The following is a 19,391-nucleotide window of genomic DNA, read 5'->3' as shown; positions in this document are numbered from 1 at the left end:
AAGGAGAAGAAAGAGGTGGAGAGGTTTAGGGAGGAAACCTGGGCAGGACCTAATTCAAGGGTTATCCCCTGGAGAAGTGGCTCATGACACCCAATGGACACTGATATGAGGTATGCTTGCAGAGACCTGATCAAAATCCTCAAGCATAACTTCTGCTACCTGGATAGGTCTGAAGGCATACTGCAGTGGAGCCCCTGAGCATCTCCACGCATATCCACAACTTTGACGTGCAAAGAGGCCATCAAGCCACCTTCAGAGGAAGACATGGAAATAATTTTCCAGCACTGGGTTGGTGAGGGAGCTGTCCTCCTAAGCGTGGACAACAAGAGCCTCTCATATTGCATCACTGTATCATGATGCCATAACTTCATTCAAGATCATCCTTCTCTGAGCCACTGTCAGGTTCACACTTTTTCCTGTACTAAGTACAATTGGGCAGTTCACTCCATCTGTAAGTCCTGTTTTCCTCTGTTGCCACTGCAGATGGTCACCAGTTATCTCTTTCTATATTATCTCTGTGTCATGAACTGTCTAGCACTGTCTTTTGAGTGACCTCATTCTGGAGAGTATTCTCTGTGGTTTCGACAGATTCTTTGCCAAAATTATGGCACATGGTCGAGAGAACCCTCATGAAAATTCAACCCCTCAATTTCTGGGTAGTTAGTGTTGTAGTGTGGTACCGTACTCTTAAGTCTACATTAAATGATAACCAAGGCTTCATATTCAGATTCAACACAAACATAATGTATTATCTTACTTATCAAGATTGCATGATTTCAAGTACAGGTCTTTCCTTGCTGATGTGTGACTGCCCTCTGTAAAGCCATGTGCTAAATGAGTTTCACAGAATGGTGTCTCCTCCTTATATATGTCTGAGATGTCATCAGTTGTATCAGTGGCTTGATCTCTTCATGAAATGGTTTCTTAAAGGTGAAGTCACCACAGCACTTCATTAAATTTAAAAGAAGGTGATAGTGTAATGTTTCCCCCTTTTCTTGTGGGTTTGGGGACTACAACAATTGGGCTGATCCACATCTTTTCAATGATGCCCAATTCTTTCTCTATATTTTCTCTGGTATGGAATGAAATCCTCCTGTGTTTCTATTGTTTGGGTTGGATTGACTTTTCTATGTGGAACTTGATTTTCTTGTTTTTCACTTTGCCGATGCCTTTGAATAATTGTGGATATTCCTTCAGGATGTCTTCTTTCATCAGGTAGTTTGGTCCTCTGACAATATTGACTGTGTTCAGCTTCAATTCACAGGCAGTTTCGAAACTTAGCAGATTTCCCTTACTTGAGTCCAGAACATGGAACTCAGTCTGACATGTGGATCCATGGGAGGATTTCAGTGTAACTTGAATCATCCCTGGGACCAGTGGAGGGATAGCTGATCTATAGGGGAAGATGTTAGATATTGGCTTTCACAATTCCAGTTTCTGTTTTCTCTGTAACTCCTGGAATGTCAGGGCATCCATTACGTTGCCTGTTGCTCCAGAGTCAATTACTGCAGAGATTGTCAAATTGCCAATGAACACATCACACATGGGCAGGCGTTGGTGCTTGTAGTTGCAAGCAACAAAGTTTTCTCTTGTGCTACGAAGATGGTATCTTCCTTCTGGCATTCAACTCTATTAATGTCATGTGCAGGCTTTAATCAGCAGACTCTTGCAAAATGTCCCATATTTCTGCAGCTTTTATCCTCCTTTCCTCTTGCAGGACAAGTTTTGTAGTGAGGACATGCACCACTGCAGTGATTGCATGTTCGAACATGAGGCAATTGTAATCTCTGCCTTGGTCTTCCTTGATGTGCCTTGAACCTTTCTCTGGCTTTCCTCTGTGTCCTTGTGTTTGGTGTGTTTCTTTGGTGAAACCTTTCTCTTGTGGCATTCAAGGATTCTGTTGACAATCCTGCCCTGGCCTCAGGAGATTCTCGTCTTATGTTATATGCCTCTTTCCTTTCTAAAACTTCAGCTTGTCTTTTGCTGGTTTCCTGTGTTCTGCCTATATCGAGTAACCTTTGCAAGTTTAGCGATTCACCCACCCTAAGAGCTTGCCTTCTTAGTCTTGGTGATTGGCAGATCATAATCATGATCTGGGAGATGATTTCTTTGTCCACATTTGTGAAATTGCACTTCTGGCTCAGATGTCTGAGTCTGGTCATTTAGTAGTCAAGGATCTCACACTTATTTTGTTTTGCTTGCCCAAAGACATAAATTTTGTAGTGAGGATTTGCCATTGGTTGGAGCTATCTTGTTGGAGAATTCTTCGCTGCGTCATAATCATCATCAGTTCCAGTGTCTGTGAGTGTATTGAAGATATCGAGTGCCACCATTAGCCATTCGAATGTTGCTCGCCATTTGCTCCAGTGTGGCCCTGGGTTGCTGCCCATTTCTGTAAAGCCTGGAAAGACTGGGAGTTGTTACGCACACATAATGATTTTTAAATCTGGAATAGTCAAATGTAAGTCTTCTGTATGTTCCTGGGTTGTCTGTGTGGTTTGCCTTTGCGGCACAGTGGCGCAGTGGTTAGCACTGCAGCCTCACAGCTCCAGGGACCCGGGTTCGATTCCGGGTACTGTCTGTGTGGAGTTTGCAAGTTCTCCCTGTGTCTGCGTGGGTTTTCTCCGGGTGCTCCGGTTTCCTCCCACAAGCCAAAAGACTTGCAGGTTGATAGGTAAATTGGCCATTATAAATTGTCACTAGTATAGGTAGGTGGTAGGGCAATATAGGGACAGGTGGGGATGTTTGGTAGGAATATGGGATTAGTGTAGGATTAGTATAAATGGGTGGTTGATGGTCGGCACAGACTCGGTGGGCCGAAGGGCCTGTTTCAGTGCTGTATCTCTAATCTAATCTAAAAAAAACCCTTTTTTTTCTTAAAATGGCTGGTATGTTCAGGTTTGCACCCCTTTTAATAATTAATTTATGGCTGCATCAGGTTTTAATTTCCTTATTTCTGTGTACCTGCAAAGCATTTTTCCTGTTCTAGTCCATATTTTCTCTCTGATCCAGTCCTTTTCTCAACTTTTTTGTCTGTGTTTGCTTTCTTAACCTTGGAACCTTCTCTGCTTCGTCTTTGTTTTCTTTTTTTCTCCTCATCGCCAGAAATTGTAGTATTGTGCTGTTTTCTTAAGTCTTCATTAAATGATAACTACAGGCTTTATATTCAGATTCATCACAAATATTATTTATTGTCTTACTTATATAGATTGCATGATTTCAGGTATAGGTCTTTCCTCGCTGGTGTGTCTGCTGTCTGTAAAGCCATGTGCTGAGTGAGGCTCACAACTGGTGTCTCCTTATATATGTACAATGATGCCATCAGTTGCAACAGTGGCCTGATCTCTTAAAGATATGGTTTCTTAAAGGTGAAGTCACCACTGCATTACATTACAAGTGAAAAGTTGCCACCCTTGGATACATTGCGGATTCATGCTGGTTCAAATATACCCACTACACACGCATCAAAGAGGCTCCCTTCATTGATATCTATTTGTGTCTAACTTTAAAATTGTAGACAGTGTTTAGCCTGAACTTTCACTTGGACCAAACTCTTTCAAGAGTCTCAAACTCCTTTTACTCACATCACACAGAATTTTTTTTTGGGGGGGAGGGGGGTCAGGAGGGAATCCTGTCCAACAGCACCTGAAGGCTGAACTCCATTCTAAGACTAAACCCTTTCTTCTAGCCATTTCCCATTTGTAATTTAAGATCAATTTACAGGCTTTTACCGTGTTAAGCAGTATATAATTCGGTTGCAGTGCACTTTTTGTTAAATTTGGATATTTACTGTTTTCATCACTTGGGTGTTTGCCTCCGGACAGTCTTCAGGTAACTAAGATGCTGTTTCCGGCATTTGTTAGAGTTATTTTAACACTTTAAAAAAAGAAAAAATCATATTTCTTAGCATTAGTGTACAAATTTTCTGAAACATGTGTGGAGAATAAGTTGACCAAAAAAACGAAGATACTGTATTTATGAGAGACAGAGTGAATTGAAACTCTCACACCCCGAATTGCTTCGTCCTTGTAACTGTGACATCCTGAGAGGGCGCCAGCGAGTTAACGGGGAGGGATTTTATTTGCGGCTCGATGTTTCTTTCTCTTTTAGGGAAGTCCGTCTTGCCGCAGTAGTTGTTGGTGTCCGGGTGAGGAGGTGGAGAGAGGGAGTAACTGGCTGCTGCCAATACAGTCCTGGTACTTAAAATACTGACAACTTATCCTGCTTTCAGGCTTCATTCAAAGAGAAACAAGTGCATCATCGTGCAATCCGCTCCCTTAAGTGACAATACTTAGATATTTCATACAGCTTGAGATGATTTCCTTTACCTGTGGGGAGCATTGGCTACAGTACCCGGCAATCTGAAAATCTCCACAGCTCTTCCAAGGCCCTGTGACCTTTTCTCCCCCAAGATATAAACTTATAAATATCCCGTGTGTGAATTATTCCTGACCGCTGGTGCCAGCCGCTTCGCCTGGCCTGGCCTGACCTGACTCGTGATCTCCCTCAATGTTGCCATGGCGTCTGTGGGGACAGAGAAAGGCTCCATCAAGAAGAAAAGCGAGAAGAAATTCGCAGCTAGAGAGGAAGCCAAGCTTCTAGCAACTTTTATGGGTGTCATGAATAACATGCGAAAACAGGTAAGGATTTTTTGTGTGTTTCTGTGAAGGATTAAGTAAGATTAAAATATATGACAATGGAGAAAAGCTGACCAAATCCTCCGAAAACGTGAAAAAATGATGTTTATTCTGGCCGCTAATAATTTTCCATGTTGATTACTATTTGAAGGTGTAGTAAAGTCTTGTACTCTTTTTAATAACTGAATCTCCCCCGCCACCAATGGTACATGTGGCATGGCACTGTGGAATGTGGGGGGAACCATAATGATCAAGAAGGTACAAACCAGTTTATGCTCTTAGTTGAAACAAAAACAAGAAATGCTGGAATCACTCAGCAGGTCTGGCAGCATCTGTGGAAAGAGAAGCAGAGTTAACGTTTCGGGTTAGTGACCCTTCTTCTTCAAAAAGTGCCTCATACATCCACAAGGAGGAAGACAGGGGCTTGGTTTAACGTCCCATCCAGAAGACAGCACCTCTGACACTCCCTCTGTGCTGCACTGAAGTCTTCCTCCTTGTGGATGTATGAGGCACTTTTTGAAGAAGAAGGGGTCACTAACCCGAAACGTTAACTCTGCTTCTCTTTCCACAGATGCTGCCAGACCTGCTGAGTGATTCCAGCATTTCTTGTTTTTGTTTCAGATTTCCAGCATCCACAGTATTTTGCTTTTATGCTCTTAGTTGAACTCAGCTTGAGCAACAATTGTGTTTTTTTAGAGGGTGGGGGGTAGTGATCAGAAGGACACTGCAAGTTGTGAACCTTGGTTCAGTGGTAACACCCTTGCCTCTGAGTTAGAAGATCTGACGCTGGAGCTCATATCTAGGTGGACACTTCAGTGCAGCACAGAGGGAGTGTCAGAGGTGCTGTCTTCTGGATGGGACGTTAAACCAAGCCCCTGTCTTCCTCCTTGTGGATGTATGAGGCACTTTTTGAAGAAGAGTTGATGTGTTCTGGTGCCCTGGCCAACATGTATCCCTCAATTAACACCACAAAAAGCAAATTATCTGATGCCTATCTCATTGCTGTTTGTGGGAGCCTTGCTGTGCACAATTTGTTGCCACCATTCCTGCGTTGCAACAATGACTGCACTTCAAAAGTACTTCATTGGCTGCAAAGCACTTTGGGACATCCTGCAATTGTGTATGGCACTATGTAAATACAGGTTCACTCTTAGTTACACATTGAGGCCAAATGTAAACAGTGAGGGACAGGGAATAAGTGAGGCAAGTTTTTTGCTTTTGATGGCTTTGTTTAAGAACTCTTGTTTGGCATATGTACACCTGGGTGCTTGGTGAGGACTGGTGAATGTTTGAAAGAAAGAACTTGTATTTATATTGTTCCTTTCACAACCTCAGAATCTCACAAAGCTCTTTACAGACAATTAAGTATTTGTTGAAGTGCCTGAGAGTGCTACCGACTGAGCCACGGTTGACACTAAGAAGTGACAATATTTGTATACTGATGGGCATCAATAGATTAATGTACAGGTTCAATATAGTAGGCCATTTGTTTGATATATTAGAAGCTTTGTTGGATCCTTGGCTTACATTGCAAGGTAAGAGTGTGGGAGTGGGAGTAGAAGCCATTCACAGAGATGCTGTAACTATGATTAGATAGATTAGAGTGGAATCAATGGAGAGAAGTGCCACCTAGGTGGATAGTGGAGGGGAGGTGTTGGAGGAGGATAGGGTAATTCAGGGTTTTCAACTGGAGGTTAGCAGCCCCTTAGGGGTCTCTGCAAAGGTTTCAAAGGGTCTGCCAAAAATAAGCATGTTTTTTTTCCAAACCTGGACCTGATGGCATAGCTCCAGGTTAAGCTGAACAGTGGCACACTGCAACACAAGCGAGTGAGAGGGGAAAAAAGTGCAGTAAAATAGAAAGTGTTGGGGGGGGGGGGGGAGCGCAGCTTCAACAGGAGTGGCCAAAGGTGCCAGGCTTTGAGCCCCATAGCCTCCTCCCTATCTGTTGTATAAATGTAAATATGGCTGGTTATTGCAGTCCTCCGACATAGGCCAACAAAGCTCCAGGCAAAAGTGCTGTCAGCTTTGAGCCACTCAACAGCAGAGTAGCACAGGGCTGTGTGGCCCTGGGTTACTTGCTGAGGCATCCATCCAAGGGCTGGGGGGAGAAAGGCCTCAGTGCAAATTCATCCAAAGTGGAGAGCTTCTGTGGATGTTTAGTGTGAGGGTGCAGACAGTGCCCGTGCCGGAAGTAGATATTTAATACTCTCAAATTTCACATTAAGTAAATGGAAAAAAAAAAGTATTTAATTGTATAACTAATTTTATACAGAAAAAATACTTGTGTTGTGTTACAGGCGGTCCATGGAATTTTTGTAACACGGGAGGGGGGACTCAGAAGCAAAAAGGTTGAGAATCCTGGTGTAATTGACTGTGTCAAAGGCTGCAGAGAGGTCAAGAAGGGATAATGTATCATAGATACAGAGAAAGTTGTTTGATATTTAAGGTAAGGCCATTTCAATGCTGTGGAAACGTAATTGACAGGATTCAAAGAGGAAATAGTGGGAGAGATAAATACAGATCTGAAGGCAACTACATATTTAAGGAAAAGGAAAGAGAAGTTGGAGATGTGTCAGTCGTTTTCAAGGGCAGAAGGATCAAGGTTGGGTTTATTTTTTGCTCACATAGGGATGCTCGTACATAGGAATCTTGTTTAGAAAGGTTATTTTGCATCAATTATCATATGACATACTTCAATTTCTATGAAGCCATGTGTGAGTCTATGCAATGAGTGTCAGTAGATAATTCAGTCACAGAAAATACCACACCCAAGCTGTGTCCTTATCCAACATCCAACGATTGTCCATTGACCTTTATTGGAAAACAATGATCAAGACCATAAACCTGGCTGACGTTTTTTTTCCTTAGCTTAGAGATACTGAGACTAGTGGTAACATCTTTACTGCCATCCTGATTGAAGTCAACCACTCAGTACAGGCCAAGGATCAAACCTTGGGCTTTCCTGGTTTAGATAGCTCAGTTCCATACCACATAGTTCATTTATCTGTTAAGTAACCAGAGGAATTTGAAAAAAATTGTCACTGAATTTATTGTGGTCCACAGTCAATCAGACCAGTTACTCCCAACCCTAGTAAGTATTAATCTTGAGACTTAACTGTAGATCATTAGGGATTTGTATTTTGTATTAGTATTTTGTTTTTCCACCGTAGCTAGAATTGTCCTTCAGGATACATTTGATTTTAAAACAGAAGCAGAATTTAAATGGAGGTAGGGAGGCTGAAAAGTTGTGGGCCATTATCTTGTCAGACTTCAGTAAGCAAGAATTGGGAAAATGACATGTTTGATTGAACTGATTATTTTTAAGGTTTGCATTAAAGGAATGTACTTAACAGTTCTTCATATTGAAATGAGGTTGATCACAAAAAGTATTTGTAAACCCAGCCAGAGCAATCTAAATATTTGTAAATGTTTTAATGATACTTGAGCATTAACGCCCCCATAGTACTCATACAGGTGCAGGAAGGTATTTGTAAAGGATAGTGTTTGGTCAGTTGGTAATTGAACCAGAAGGTAGGTTCATATTTCATACAGGGATTTGCGTTCATATGCTCGTGCACTACTAAGAGCCTGCTGTATTGCTGCAGTTCCCATCTTTTGGATGGCATTAACCTGAAGTCTTATCTACATGATCATGAAGTTAACCATCCAATGGCACTATCTGAAGAAGAGTAGGGAGTTTCCCTGATATCACGGCCAACATTCCTCCCAACACCACAAAACACAGATTAAACAGCTGTTTGTACCTTTTCTTTTTGTGGGATATTGCTTGCAGAAAATGGCTATCGTGTTTGTCTATATAACTATTATATTTCAAAAGTTATTGGTTATGTGAAATCTGTTGAGATATTTTGATGCCATACTTAGATGCAAGCATTAAACAGTGTGGGCATTGTTGTTGTTTATCAGGCAGAACAACTGTTAATGAATCTGAACTCTGAAACAAAGCCTTAAGTTTCCTATTCAGTTCAGTGAAATTAAAACATGCCTTTGAAATAAAATTACAGTCACTAAAACTTTCAGAAGGATAAAATAGGGTACATAGTAACGACCTTTGGTATGAATGTTTGAGTGATCTTCATCTTGAATATCTCTTAACCAACACTCTGTGCTTGCTGACGTACATTGGCTCCCAGTCCAACAATGCCTTGAATTTAAAATTTTCATCCTTATAAGCTCATAACTAGGAGCAGGAGTAGGCAATTCAGCCCCTCGAGCCTGCTCTGCCATTCAATACGATCATGGCTGATCTCATCTCTGCCTCAACTCCACCTTCCTGCCAATTCTCCATAACCCTTCAACCCTTTACTAATTAAAAATCTGTCTATCTCCTCAAATTTACTCAATGTCCCGGCATCCACTGCACTCTGGGGTAGTGAATTCCACAGACTCATGACCCTTTGAGAGAAGTAATTTCTTCTCATCTCTGTTTTAAATCTGCTACCCCTTAACTTAAAACTATGACCTCTCATTCTAGATTTCTCCACAAGAGGAAATATCCTCTCTACGTCTACTTTGTCAATCCCCTTAATCATCTTATATACCTCAGTTAGATCTCCTCTCATTCTTCTAAACTCTAGACAGTAAAGGCCTAAAGTGCTCAATCTCTCTTCATAAGACAAACCCCTCATCTCTGGAATCAATCTAGTGAACCTCCTCTGAACTGCCTCCAATGCAACTACATCCTTCCTCAAGTGAGGGGACCAAAACTGTGCACAATACTCCAGGTGTGGTCTCTCTAATGCCTTGTACAAATGCAGCAACACTTCCCTACTTTTATATTCTATTCCTTTAGCAATCAATACCAAAATTCCATTTGCCTTCCTTATTACCTGCTGTACCTGCATACTAGCTTTCTGCGATTCATGCACGAGGACACTCGGATCCCTCTGATCCCTCGGCACTGAAGCATTCTGAAGTTTCTCTCCATTTAGATCATTTGTCTTTCTATTCTTCCGACCAAAGTGGATAACCTCATACTTATCCACGTTAAACTCCATCTGCCAAATTTTGGCCCATTCACTTAACCTATCTTTATCCATTTGTAAATTTCTTATTTCTTTATTGCAACTTACTATGTCACCTATTTTAGTGTCATCTGCAAATTTGGCTATAGTACCTTCTATCCCTGTAACCAAGTCATTAATATATATTGTAAATAGTTGGGGCCGAAGGACCGAACCCTGTAGCACCCCACTAGTTACACCTTGTCAACCAGAAAAAGACCCATTTATCCCGACTCTCTGTTTTCTGTTGGTTAGCCAATCCTCTATCCAAGCTAATAAATTGCCCCTAACCCCATGTTATCTTACCTTGTGTATTAACCTTTTGTGCGGCACCTTATCAAATTCCTTCTGGAAGTCCAGATAAACTACATTTACAGGATCCCCATTATCCACTTTGCTTGTTACCGCTTCGAAGACTCTAGCAAATTAGTCAAACACGATTTACCCTTCATAAAACCATGCTGACTCTGATGGATTGTGTTTTGACTTTCTAAATATCCTGTTATTACTTCCTTAATACTCAGCACTCTACGAACTGCTTTGCCTGTGCTGGGACGAGGGAGCAGTACCACAGGACATGCGTGATGCCAATATCATCACCCTCTATAAAAACAAAGGTGACCGCGGTGACTGCAACAACAACCGTGGAATCTCCCTGCTCAGCATAGTGGGGAAAGTCTTCGCTCGAGTCGCTTTAAACAGGCTCCAGAAGCTGGCTTTCGAGCAGAGAGATCGACCATTGACATGCTGTTCTCCCTTCGTCAGATACAGGAGAAATGCCGCGAACAACAGATGCCCCTCTACATTGCTTTCATTGATCTCACCAAAGCCTTTGACCTCGTCAGCAGACGTGGTCTCTTCAGACTACTAGAAAAGATTGGATGTCCACCAAAGCTACTAAGTATCATCACCTCATTCCATGACAATATGAAAGTCACAATTCAGCATAGCGGCGCCTCATCAGACCGCTTTCCTATCCTGTGTGGCGTGAAACAGGGCTGTGTTCTCGCACCTACACTGTTTGGGATTTTCTTCTCCCTGCTGCTCTCTCACGCGTTCAAGTCTTCAGAAGAAGGAATTTTCCTCCACACAAGATCAGATGGCAGGTTGTTCAACCTTGCCCGCCTAAGAGCGAAGACCAAAGTACGGAAAGTCCTCATCAGGGAACTCCTCTTTGCTGACGATGCTGCATTAACATCTCACACTGAAGAGTGTCTGCAGAGTCTCATCGACAGGTTTGCGGCTGCCTGCAATGAATTTGGCCTAACCATCAGCCTCAAGAAAACGAACATCATGGGACAGGACGTCAGAAGTGCTCCATCCATCAATATTGGCGACCATGCTCTGGAAGTGGTTCAAGAGTTCACCTACCTAGGCTCAACTATCACCAGTAACCTGTCTCTCGATGCAGAAATCAACAAGCACATGGGAAAGGCTTCCACTGCTATGTCCAGACTGGCCAAGAGAGTGTGGGAAAATGGCACACTGACACGGAACACAAAAGTCCGAGTGTATCAAGCCTGTGTCCTCAGTACCTTGCTCTGCGGCAGCGAGGTCTGGACAACGTATGTCAGCCAAGAGCGATGTCTCAATTCATTCCATCTTCGCTGCTTCCGGAGAACCCTTGGCATCAGGTGGCAGGACCGCATCTCCAACACAGTAGTCCTCGAGGTGGCCAACATCCCCAACTTAGACACACTACTGAGTCAGTGGCGCTTGAGATGGCTTGGCCATGTGAGCCGCATGGAAGGTGGCAGGATCCCCAAGGACACATTGTACAGCGAGCTCGCCACTGGTATCAGGCCTACCGGCCTTCCATGTCTCTGCTTTAAAGACGTCTGCAAACGCGGCATGAAGTCCTGTAACATTGATCACAAGTCGTGGGAGTCAGTTGCCAGCGATCGCCAGAGCTGGCGGGCAGCCATAAAGGTGGGGCTCAAGTGTGGCGAGTCAGAGACTTAGTTGGCAGGAAAAAAGACAAGTGCAAGGGGAGAGCAACTGTGTAACAGCCCCGACAACCAATTTTTTCTGCAGCACCTGTGGAAGAGTCTGTCACTCTAGTATTGGCCTTTATAGCCACTCCAGGTGCTGCTCCACAAACCACTGACCACCTCCAGGCGCTTACCCATTGTCTCCCGAGACAAGGAGGCCAAAGAAGAAGAATAATGGATTCTAATAATTTTCCAACGACAGATGCTAAACTAACTGGTCTGTAGTTTCCTACTTTCTGCCTCCCTCCCTTTTTGAATAAGGGCTATATTAGCTTTTTTTCCCGATCCACTGGAACCTTTCCCGCATCCAGAGAATTTTGGAATATTATAACCAATGGATCCACTATCTCCGCTGCCACTTCCTTTAAGACCCTAGGATGTAGGCCATCAGGCCCTGGGGACTTGTCTGCCTTCAGTCCCAATAGCTTGCTCAGTACTTTTTCCCTAGTGATGATAATGTTTCTAAGTTCCTCTCTTTCTATAACCTCTGCATTTCCTGTTACTATTGGGATGGTACTAGTGTCCTCCACCATGAAAACTGAGGCAAAATACTGATTTAATGTCTCTGCCATTTCTGTGTTCCCTTCTATTAACTCCTCAGTCTCATCCTCCAAAGGACCAACATTCACTTTAACTACTCTCTTACCTTTTATATACTTATAGAAGCTTTTGCTATCCGTTTTTATATTTTGCGCTAGTTTTCTTTCATAATTTACCTTTGCTCTTTTTATTACTTTTTTAGTAACCCTTTGTTGATCTTTAAACGTTTCCCAATCTTCCACCCTGCCACTGGCCTTTGCAATATGGTATGCCTTAGTTTTTGTCTTTGTTATCCTTAACTTCCTTGCTTAGCCATGGACGTTTTTTCCCCCTTTTTGAATCTTTCTTCCTCTCTGGAATATATTTTAGTTGGGAGGAATTGAATATCTCCTTAAACATCTGCCACTGCTCATCAGATGTCCTACCTTTTAGTTTTCCTGCCCAGTCCACTTGGGCCAAATCTGTCCTCATGTCTATGTAAATTACCTTTGCTTAACACCAGAACGCTAGTGTGGGACTCCAGTTTCTCGCCCTCAAACTGAATTTGAAATTTTAGCATGCTGTGATCACTCTTCCCTAGAGGATCCTTAACTGAGATCATTAATGAATCCCACCTCATTACACAATACCAAGTCTAGAATGGCCTGCTCCCTGGTTCGTTCCACAACATATTGCTCCAAAAAACAATTTCTAATCAAGGGTAAATCAACATCTGACATGTGGGAGTCTTTCAAACGTCAGCTGATTAGAATCCAGGACCAGCATGTTCCTGTGAGGAAGAAAGACAAGTTTGGCAAGTTTCGGGAAGCTTGGATAACGCGGGATATTGTGAGCCTAGTCAAAAAGAAAAAGGAAGCATTTGTAAGGGCTGGAAGGTTAGGACCAGACAAAGCACTTGAGGAATATAAAGACAGTAGGAAGGAACTTAAGCAAGGAGTTAGGAGGGCTAAAAGGGGTCATGAATATTCATTGGCAAACAGGATTAAGGAAAATCCCAAGGCTTTTTATACGTATATAAAGAGCAAGAGGGTAACCAGGGAAAGGGTTGGCCCACTCAAGGACAGAGATGGGAATCTATGTGTGGAGCCAGAGGAAATGGGCGAGGTGCATCAGTATTCACCAAAGAGAAGGACTTGGTGGATGATGAGTCTAGGGAAGGGAGTGCAGGTAGTCTCAGTCATCTCATGAAAAAAAAGGTGTTGGGTGTCTTGCAAAGCATTAAGTTAGATAAGTCCCCAGGGCCTGATGGGATCAACCCGAGAATACTGAGGGAGGCAAGGGAAGAAATTGCTGGGGCCTTGACAGAAATCTTTGCATCCTCATTGGCTACAGGTGAGGTCCCAGAGGACTGGAGAATAGCCAATGTTGTTCCTTTGTTTAAGAAGGGTGGTAAGGATAATCCAGGAAATTATAGGCCGGTGAGCCTTACGTCAGTGGTAGGGAAACTATTAGATAGGATCTTCGGGACAGGATTTACTCCCATTTGGAAGCAAACAAACTTATTAGCGAGCGACAGCATGGTTTTGTGAAGGGGAGGTCGTGTCTTACTAATTTGATTGAGTTTTTTGAGGAAGTGACGAAGATGATTGATGAAGGAAGGGCAGTGGATGTTGTCTATATGGACTTCAGTAAAGCCTTTGACAAGGTCCCGCATGGCAGACTGGTACAAAAGGTGAAGTCACACGGGATCGGAGGTGAGCTGGCAAGATGGATACAGAACTGGCTCGGTCATAGAAGACTGAGGGTATCAGTGGATGGGTGTTTTTCTGAATGGAAGGATGTGACTAGTGGTGTCCCGCAGGGATCAGTGCTGGGACCTTTGCTGTTTGCAGTATATATAAATGATTTGGAAGAAAATGTAGCTGGTCTGATTAGTAAGTTTGCGGACGACACAAAGGTCGGTGGAGTTGCGGATAATGATGAGGATTGTCAGAGGATACAGCAGGATATAGATCGGTTGGAGACTTGGGCGGAGAAATGGCAGATGGAGTTTAATCCGGACAAATGTGAGGTAATGCATTTTGGAAGGTCTAATGCAGGTGGGAGGTATACAGTAAATGGCAGAACCCTTAGGAGTATTGACAGGCAGAGAGATCTGGGCGTACAGGTCCACAGGTCACTGAAAGTGGCAACGCAGGTGGATAAGGTAGTCAAGAAGGCATACGGCATGCTTTCCTTCATCGGTCGGGGCATAGAGTATAAAAATTGGCAAGTCATGTTGCAGCTGTACAGAACCTTAGTTAGGCCACACTTAGAATATTGCGTGCAAATGTGGTCGCCACACTACCAGAAGGACGTGGAGGCTTTGGAGAGGGTACAGAGGAGGTTTACCAGGATGTTGCCTGGTCTGGAGGGCATTAGCTATGAGGAGAGGTTGGAAAAACACGGATTGTTTTCACTGGAACGACGGAGGTGGAGGGGCGACATGATCGAGGTTTACAAAGTTATGAGCGGCATGGACAGAGTGGATAGTCAGAAGCTTTTTCCCTGGGTGGAAGAGTCAGTTACTAGGGACATAGGTTTAAGGTGCGAGGGGCAAAGTTTAGAGGGGTTGTGCGAGGCAAGTTTTTTACACAGAGGGTGGTGAGTGCCTGGAACTTGCTGCCAGGGGAGGTGGTGGAAGCAGATACGATAGCGACGTTTAAGAGACATCTTGACAAATACATGAATAGGAAGGGAATAGAGGGATATGGGCCCCGGATGTGCAGAAGATGTTAGTTTAGGCAGGCATCAAGATCGGCGCAGGCTTGGAGGGCCGAATGGCCTGTTCCTGTGCTGTACTGTTCTTTGTTTGTTCTTTGTCATACCTTCAATGAACTTTCTCTCGAGGATACCCTTGTCAATTTGATTAATCCAGTCTATTTGCATATTAAAATCACCCATGATTATTGCAGTACCTTTCTTTCAAGTCCCCAGTATTTCCTGGTTTGTACTGTGTCTCACTGCAGAACTACTTTTTGGGGACCTATAGTTTACTCCCACCAGGGACTTCTTTCCCTTGCTATTTCTTATCTCTACCCAGACTGATTCTGTGCCTTGATCTCCAGTGCCTATATTGTTTCTCACTACAGCACTGATCTCTTCCTTTACCAACAAAGCTACACCTCCTTTTCCTTCCTGCCTATCCTTCCTAAATATCTTCAAAGTCATCCGTGGCCATGTCCTCCAGCCCTACAATCTGCCAAAAACTGTGTTCCTCTAATTCTGGCCCCTTATGCATCCCGGATTTCCTTCCTCCACTATTCGTGGCAGTGCCTTCAATTGTCTAGGCCCTAAGCTCTGGATTCTCTCCCTAAACCTCTCCTCTCTACTTCTCTCTCCTCCTTTTAAGATGCTCCTTTAAAACCTACCTCTTTGTTCAAGCTTTTGCCCACCTGTCCTAATATCTCCCTATGTGGCATGGTGTCAAATTTCATCTGATAATGCTCCTGTGAAGAGCCTTGAGACGCTTTACTTCATTAAAGGAGCAATACAAATGTAAGTTGTTGCTGTTGTAAGTTGCTTTTATATTGCTGTACTACTGGGAAAGCACCATCAGCTCCTGAAGTAATGATGTGCAGCCCATGGGCCAAAGTAAACTTGACGTATGAGTTGAGGAAGACCTGATTGGAGAAAAAGACAATCTTATCAGTTGCTGGCTGTTGTGGAATTTCTCTGATCATGCAAATACTGTCATGTAAGCAATGTTATACCAGTTGAATATTCTTGTTGGTCACAACATTTATCGCATTAACAGTGGTTATTGATGTTTACAGCTACAATATCTGTGTGTGACCTCAAAAGGGGGATAAAGTGTTATGGGAATTGGTGAACACATGAGATTAGGACTACTATTTATGTAAAAGACAACTACCAACATGGACTGGTTGGATAAATCAGCCTGTTTCTGTATTATAATTTCTATGTTTCCTATTCAGAAAATTCTGTGTGATGTCCTCCTGGTGGTGTCAGATAGAAAAATCCCAGCTCATCGAGTAGTGCTTGCAGCTGCCAGCCACTTTTTCAGTCTGATGTTTACCAGTAAGTTTGTTTCTGCCAGTCACTTTTACAGTTTCAGTAGGTGGTTATTAAGACAGCTCACACTTTGCTCCAAGTTAAGCAATTATTAATGGCCTGCTCTTTCCCTGGTAGCAAATATGCTTGAATCAAAATCTTATGAAGTGGAACTCAAAGATGCTGAACCTGACATAATTGAACTGCTGGTAGAGTTTGCATATACTGCAAGGTGAGTATATATTTCTTTTCCCCATTTATTCTTTTTAAATTGTCCTTTTACTTGTTGCATTCAGCCCCTTAAACTTTCAACTTGGAAAACTAGACCGAGTTCTCCACGGCTCCGATGACTACGACCCTCAGTTCACAAAGTACGATTAAACGCATTGCACTGTGCTGTGCCACAGGATGGTAGAATGAAAATCTGTACCCTTAATTCCCCACGTTGTAAGTTCCTCTAAAATCAAGCGGCAAGTTAATGCTCAAATTTCTTGATTATTATATTCGCATATATGTCACACTTAGTGTTTGTGAGAAGAGTCCAATCATGCAGTAAGGTTTCTTGGCATGGTTCTTATGCTGGGGCACTACAAGATTAAGCAAATTTATTTATTATTGGCTGTGGGTTCAGGTTAGTTGAGATACTGAGGAGGAGATCTGCCTACTAGTGGTCCTGCTGGTTGCTATATTTGTCCTTCTCCATCTAGAGTGAGTTGTTGGTCTGTTTTCTCCCCCTGTTTGTATGTTTGAGGAGGATTTTGTTCCGAGTGAGCCATCAGGAACAGACCCCAGACGGCTTGGTACTTTTCCCAGTTCCATGCACATTACTCCTTCAGAGGAGTATATGTCCTACAACTGCTGTTGTATGTTTGTGGAGTGGGCTCAATGAGGGATATACCTCTTTGCAGTAAATAGCAGGAGTTGTGTTAAGTTGTGCATTGTAGGGGGTCTTGTGTTCTAAAGTGAGCAGAATGTCCAGAATGGTAGGAAAACAGTTTCTCCAGTAGTCATTTGGTATGGAGAAGTGAAGTTTGTGTGGGATTTGGTCAGTCTGCTGTATGATCTTGAGTTATCCCTCACACGGCATGCTGCAGGTGACGTTGAGGATCTATCCATAACATTTGCCATTTCTTTTCATTGACTAGCAGACTAGATTTTACTCCTAGGCCTTATTTGGGGTTTCTTTGTATTTTGTCATAATGGTGACGTGGATCATGGTTTGTAGGAAATATATGTAGAAGCCTGTTGTGGAGTACACGTAGTGGCATCGATTATGCTAAGTGAGATGACATTTGTTGACCAGTTGATAGAAGAGTGAAATCTCTTTCTTATGCCAGAGATGGCCTGACATGGTCTGGTTACTCTTTTTTTGTTTATATACCATGCTTAAATCCATTTGAGGTGAGTGGTTTTGGGAGCTCTCGTAATCCCATATTAGGGAGAGGGCTTAAATTGGGAGGGACCTTCAGAGAGATACAAGGCCTCCCTTCAAGCTGTGAGCATTAATGTGACAGTGGAGTCCTTCTGCAGCCTTGTTGATGTTTTATGGAGGTCCCTGATGAATCTTGCACTTATTGAGCAACTAAGAAAGAGCGAAGGAGAAAGTGGCCACTGATATTCGTCTCTCCATTCGGCTTTTCTCCTGAAAGTTAATCAAAGGCATTGATTTCATCCATAAATTGACCTCTCCCATCCTTCCAGCTGAGAAGGACAGTGAGGAAGCAATCAAATGTTGCAATAATGACAAAGGTGTTGTACGATAGAAGTACAGAAATAAAATGCAAAAACTTCCCTTCAAAGACACACAATTTACAGTTTTTTTACAATAATACAATTTTTTTTAAATATTTGCAGGATCTCTGTTAACAGCAATAATGTTCAATCTTTGTTGGATGCAGCAAACCAGTATCAGATTGAACCTGTGAAGAAAATGTGTGTTGAGTTCCTCAAAGAGCAAATTGATGCTTCAAATTGCCTTGGTATGTCATTGATCTGCATTAAGAGACTGTCCTATAGTTAGGGTAGTACTTAGTGATGTATTTTTCCTTGCTCAAACTGCCATGTATATCTCCTGTATTGTCTTGATTTGTGATAAAAGAAGTAAAGGTATATAGTGTCCTTGGTAACCTTAATGAAAGAAAAACACTTCGAGAAACGTTCTCTGTGGTGCCATCTTTTTTTTTTAGAATTAGAATTAGAACATTACAGCGTTTTGTTGATAGTATTTTTGATTTTAATCTTTTCCATGTCTCGATCCTATGGCCCAGTGAATGCCTACGTCTATAGACCAATAAGTTGACAGATTGGCCATTGGACTATAATGAGTTAGCTAATCACAACCAGGCACTACATTTGGCCTCAGCACCCTCAGTTTAGGGAGAGAGAAATTGGCTGCTGTTCCCACTTCTAATTGCTACATAGTGTTCTTGCTTGAAAATGCAGGTGGCGCTTGGGAGGTGATTTTCATTTTCATGTGTAAATCAGTTCTCAATAGATTTGCAATAAAAACAAAAAATGCTGGAAATACTCAGCAAGTCTGACAGCATATGTGGAGAGAGAAGCGGAGTTAACATTTCAAGTCAGTGACCCTTCATCATAACTCATCAGAATAGGTTTGAATTGCTTTAAGGCCTGCCTGAATCATGTGCGGATAGCAGCCAATTTTGTGCTGTAACCTCATTTGCTTAATTATTCACAACTCCAGTTGTAAATTCTGGTGGATCCACGGATGGCATCAGTTGTAGGAAAGGCAAATTGCACGCCAAATTATTTATCTAACTTTTTCTTAAATGCTTCAGTGGCTCCTGGCTCAAATCATTTCCTGTGGCATAGCATTCCATGCCCCAACAATCCTCTGTGTCTAAAACAATGTTTCTAAACACTCTACTCGCTCTCAGTGACAACTTCAATTGATGATTCCTTGTCAGCCAGTCCCCAACCAGAGGAAAGTCTTCCTTCACCACCCGATTGAAACCTTTCATAATTCTAAAACCTTCAACTGCACATCTCTGTGCTTCCATAGAAATAGCCCCAATATCTCAAATTTCAAAGGAATAGGAGTAGGCCATTCAGCCCTTTGAGCCTGTTCCTTCATTCAGTTAGATCTGTATCTCAATGTCATTTATCTGTCATTGCTCCATTTCTTTTGATACCCATACCTAAAATAAAATCTATCAATCTCACTCTTGAAAATTTCAATTGGCTCA

The 19,391-nt window shown here is 42.6% G+C and overlaps 1 protein-coding gene across 1 annotated transcript in view; it reads left to right on the top strand.

Annotated features, from left to right (window-relative positions):
• The first annotated feature begins 4,121 nt into the window (after window positions 1–4,121).
• Window positions 4,122–19,391, top strand: part of klhl7 (kelch-like family member 7) — a 33,928-nt gene continuing 18,658 nt past the window's right edge. Inside the window, exons 1-4 of the mRNA XM_068008858.1 lie at window positions 4,122–4,640; window positions 16,110–16,212; window positions 16,324–16,417; window positions 18,040–18,164. Of these exons, the coding sequence (XP_067864959.1) occupies window positions 4,518–4,640; window positions 16,110–16,212; window positions 16,324–16,417; window positions 18,040–18,164 (445 nt within the window). The 5' untranslated portion in view covers window positions 4,122–4,517. The remainder of the gene's footprint in view (window positions 4,641–16,109; window positions 16,213–16,323; window positions 16,418–18,039; window positions 18,165–19,391) is intronic.

Source organism: Heterodontus francisci, chromosome 2 (genome assembly GCF_036365525.1).
Source record: "Heterodontus francisci isolate sHetFra1 chromosome 2, sHetFra1.hap1, whole genome shotgun sequence".
Lineage (NCBI taxonomy): Eukaryota > Metazoa > Chordata > Chondrichthyes > Heterodontiformes > Heterodontidae > Heterodontus > Heterodontus francisci.
This window is presented reverse-complemented; position numbering and strand designations above follow the sequence as displayed.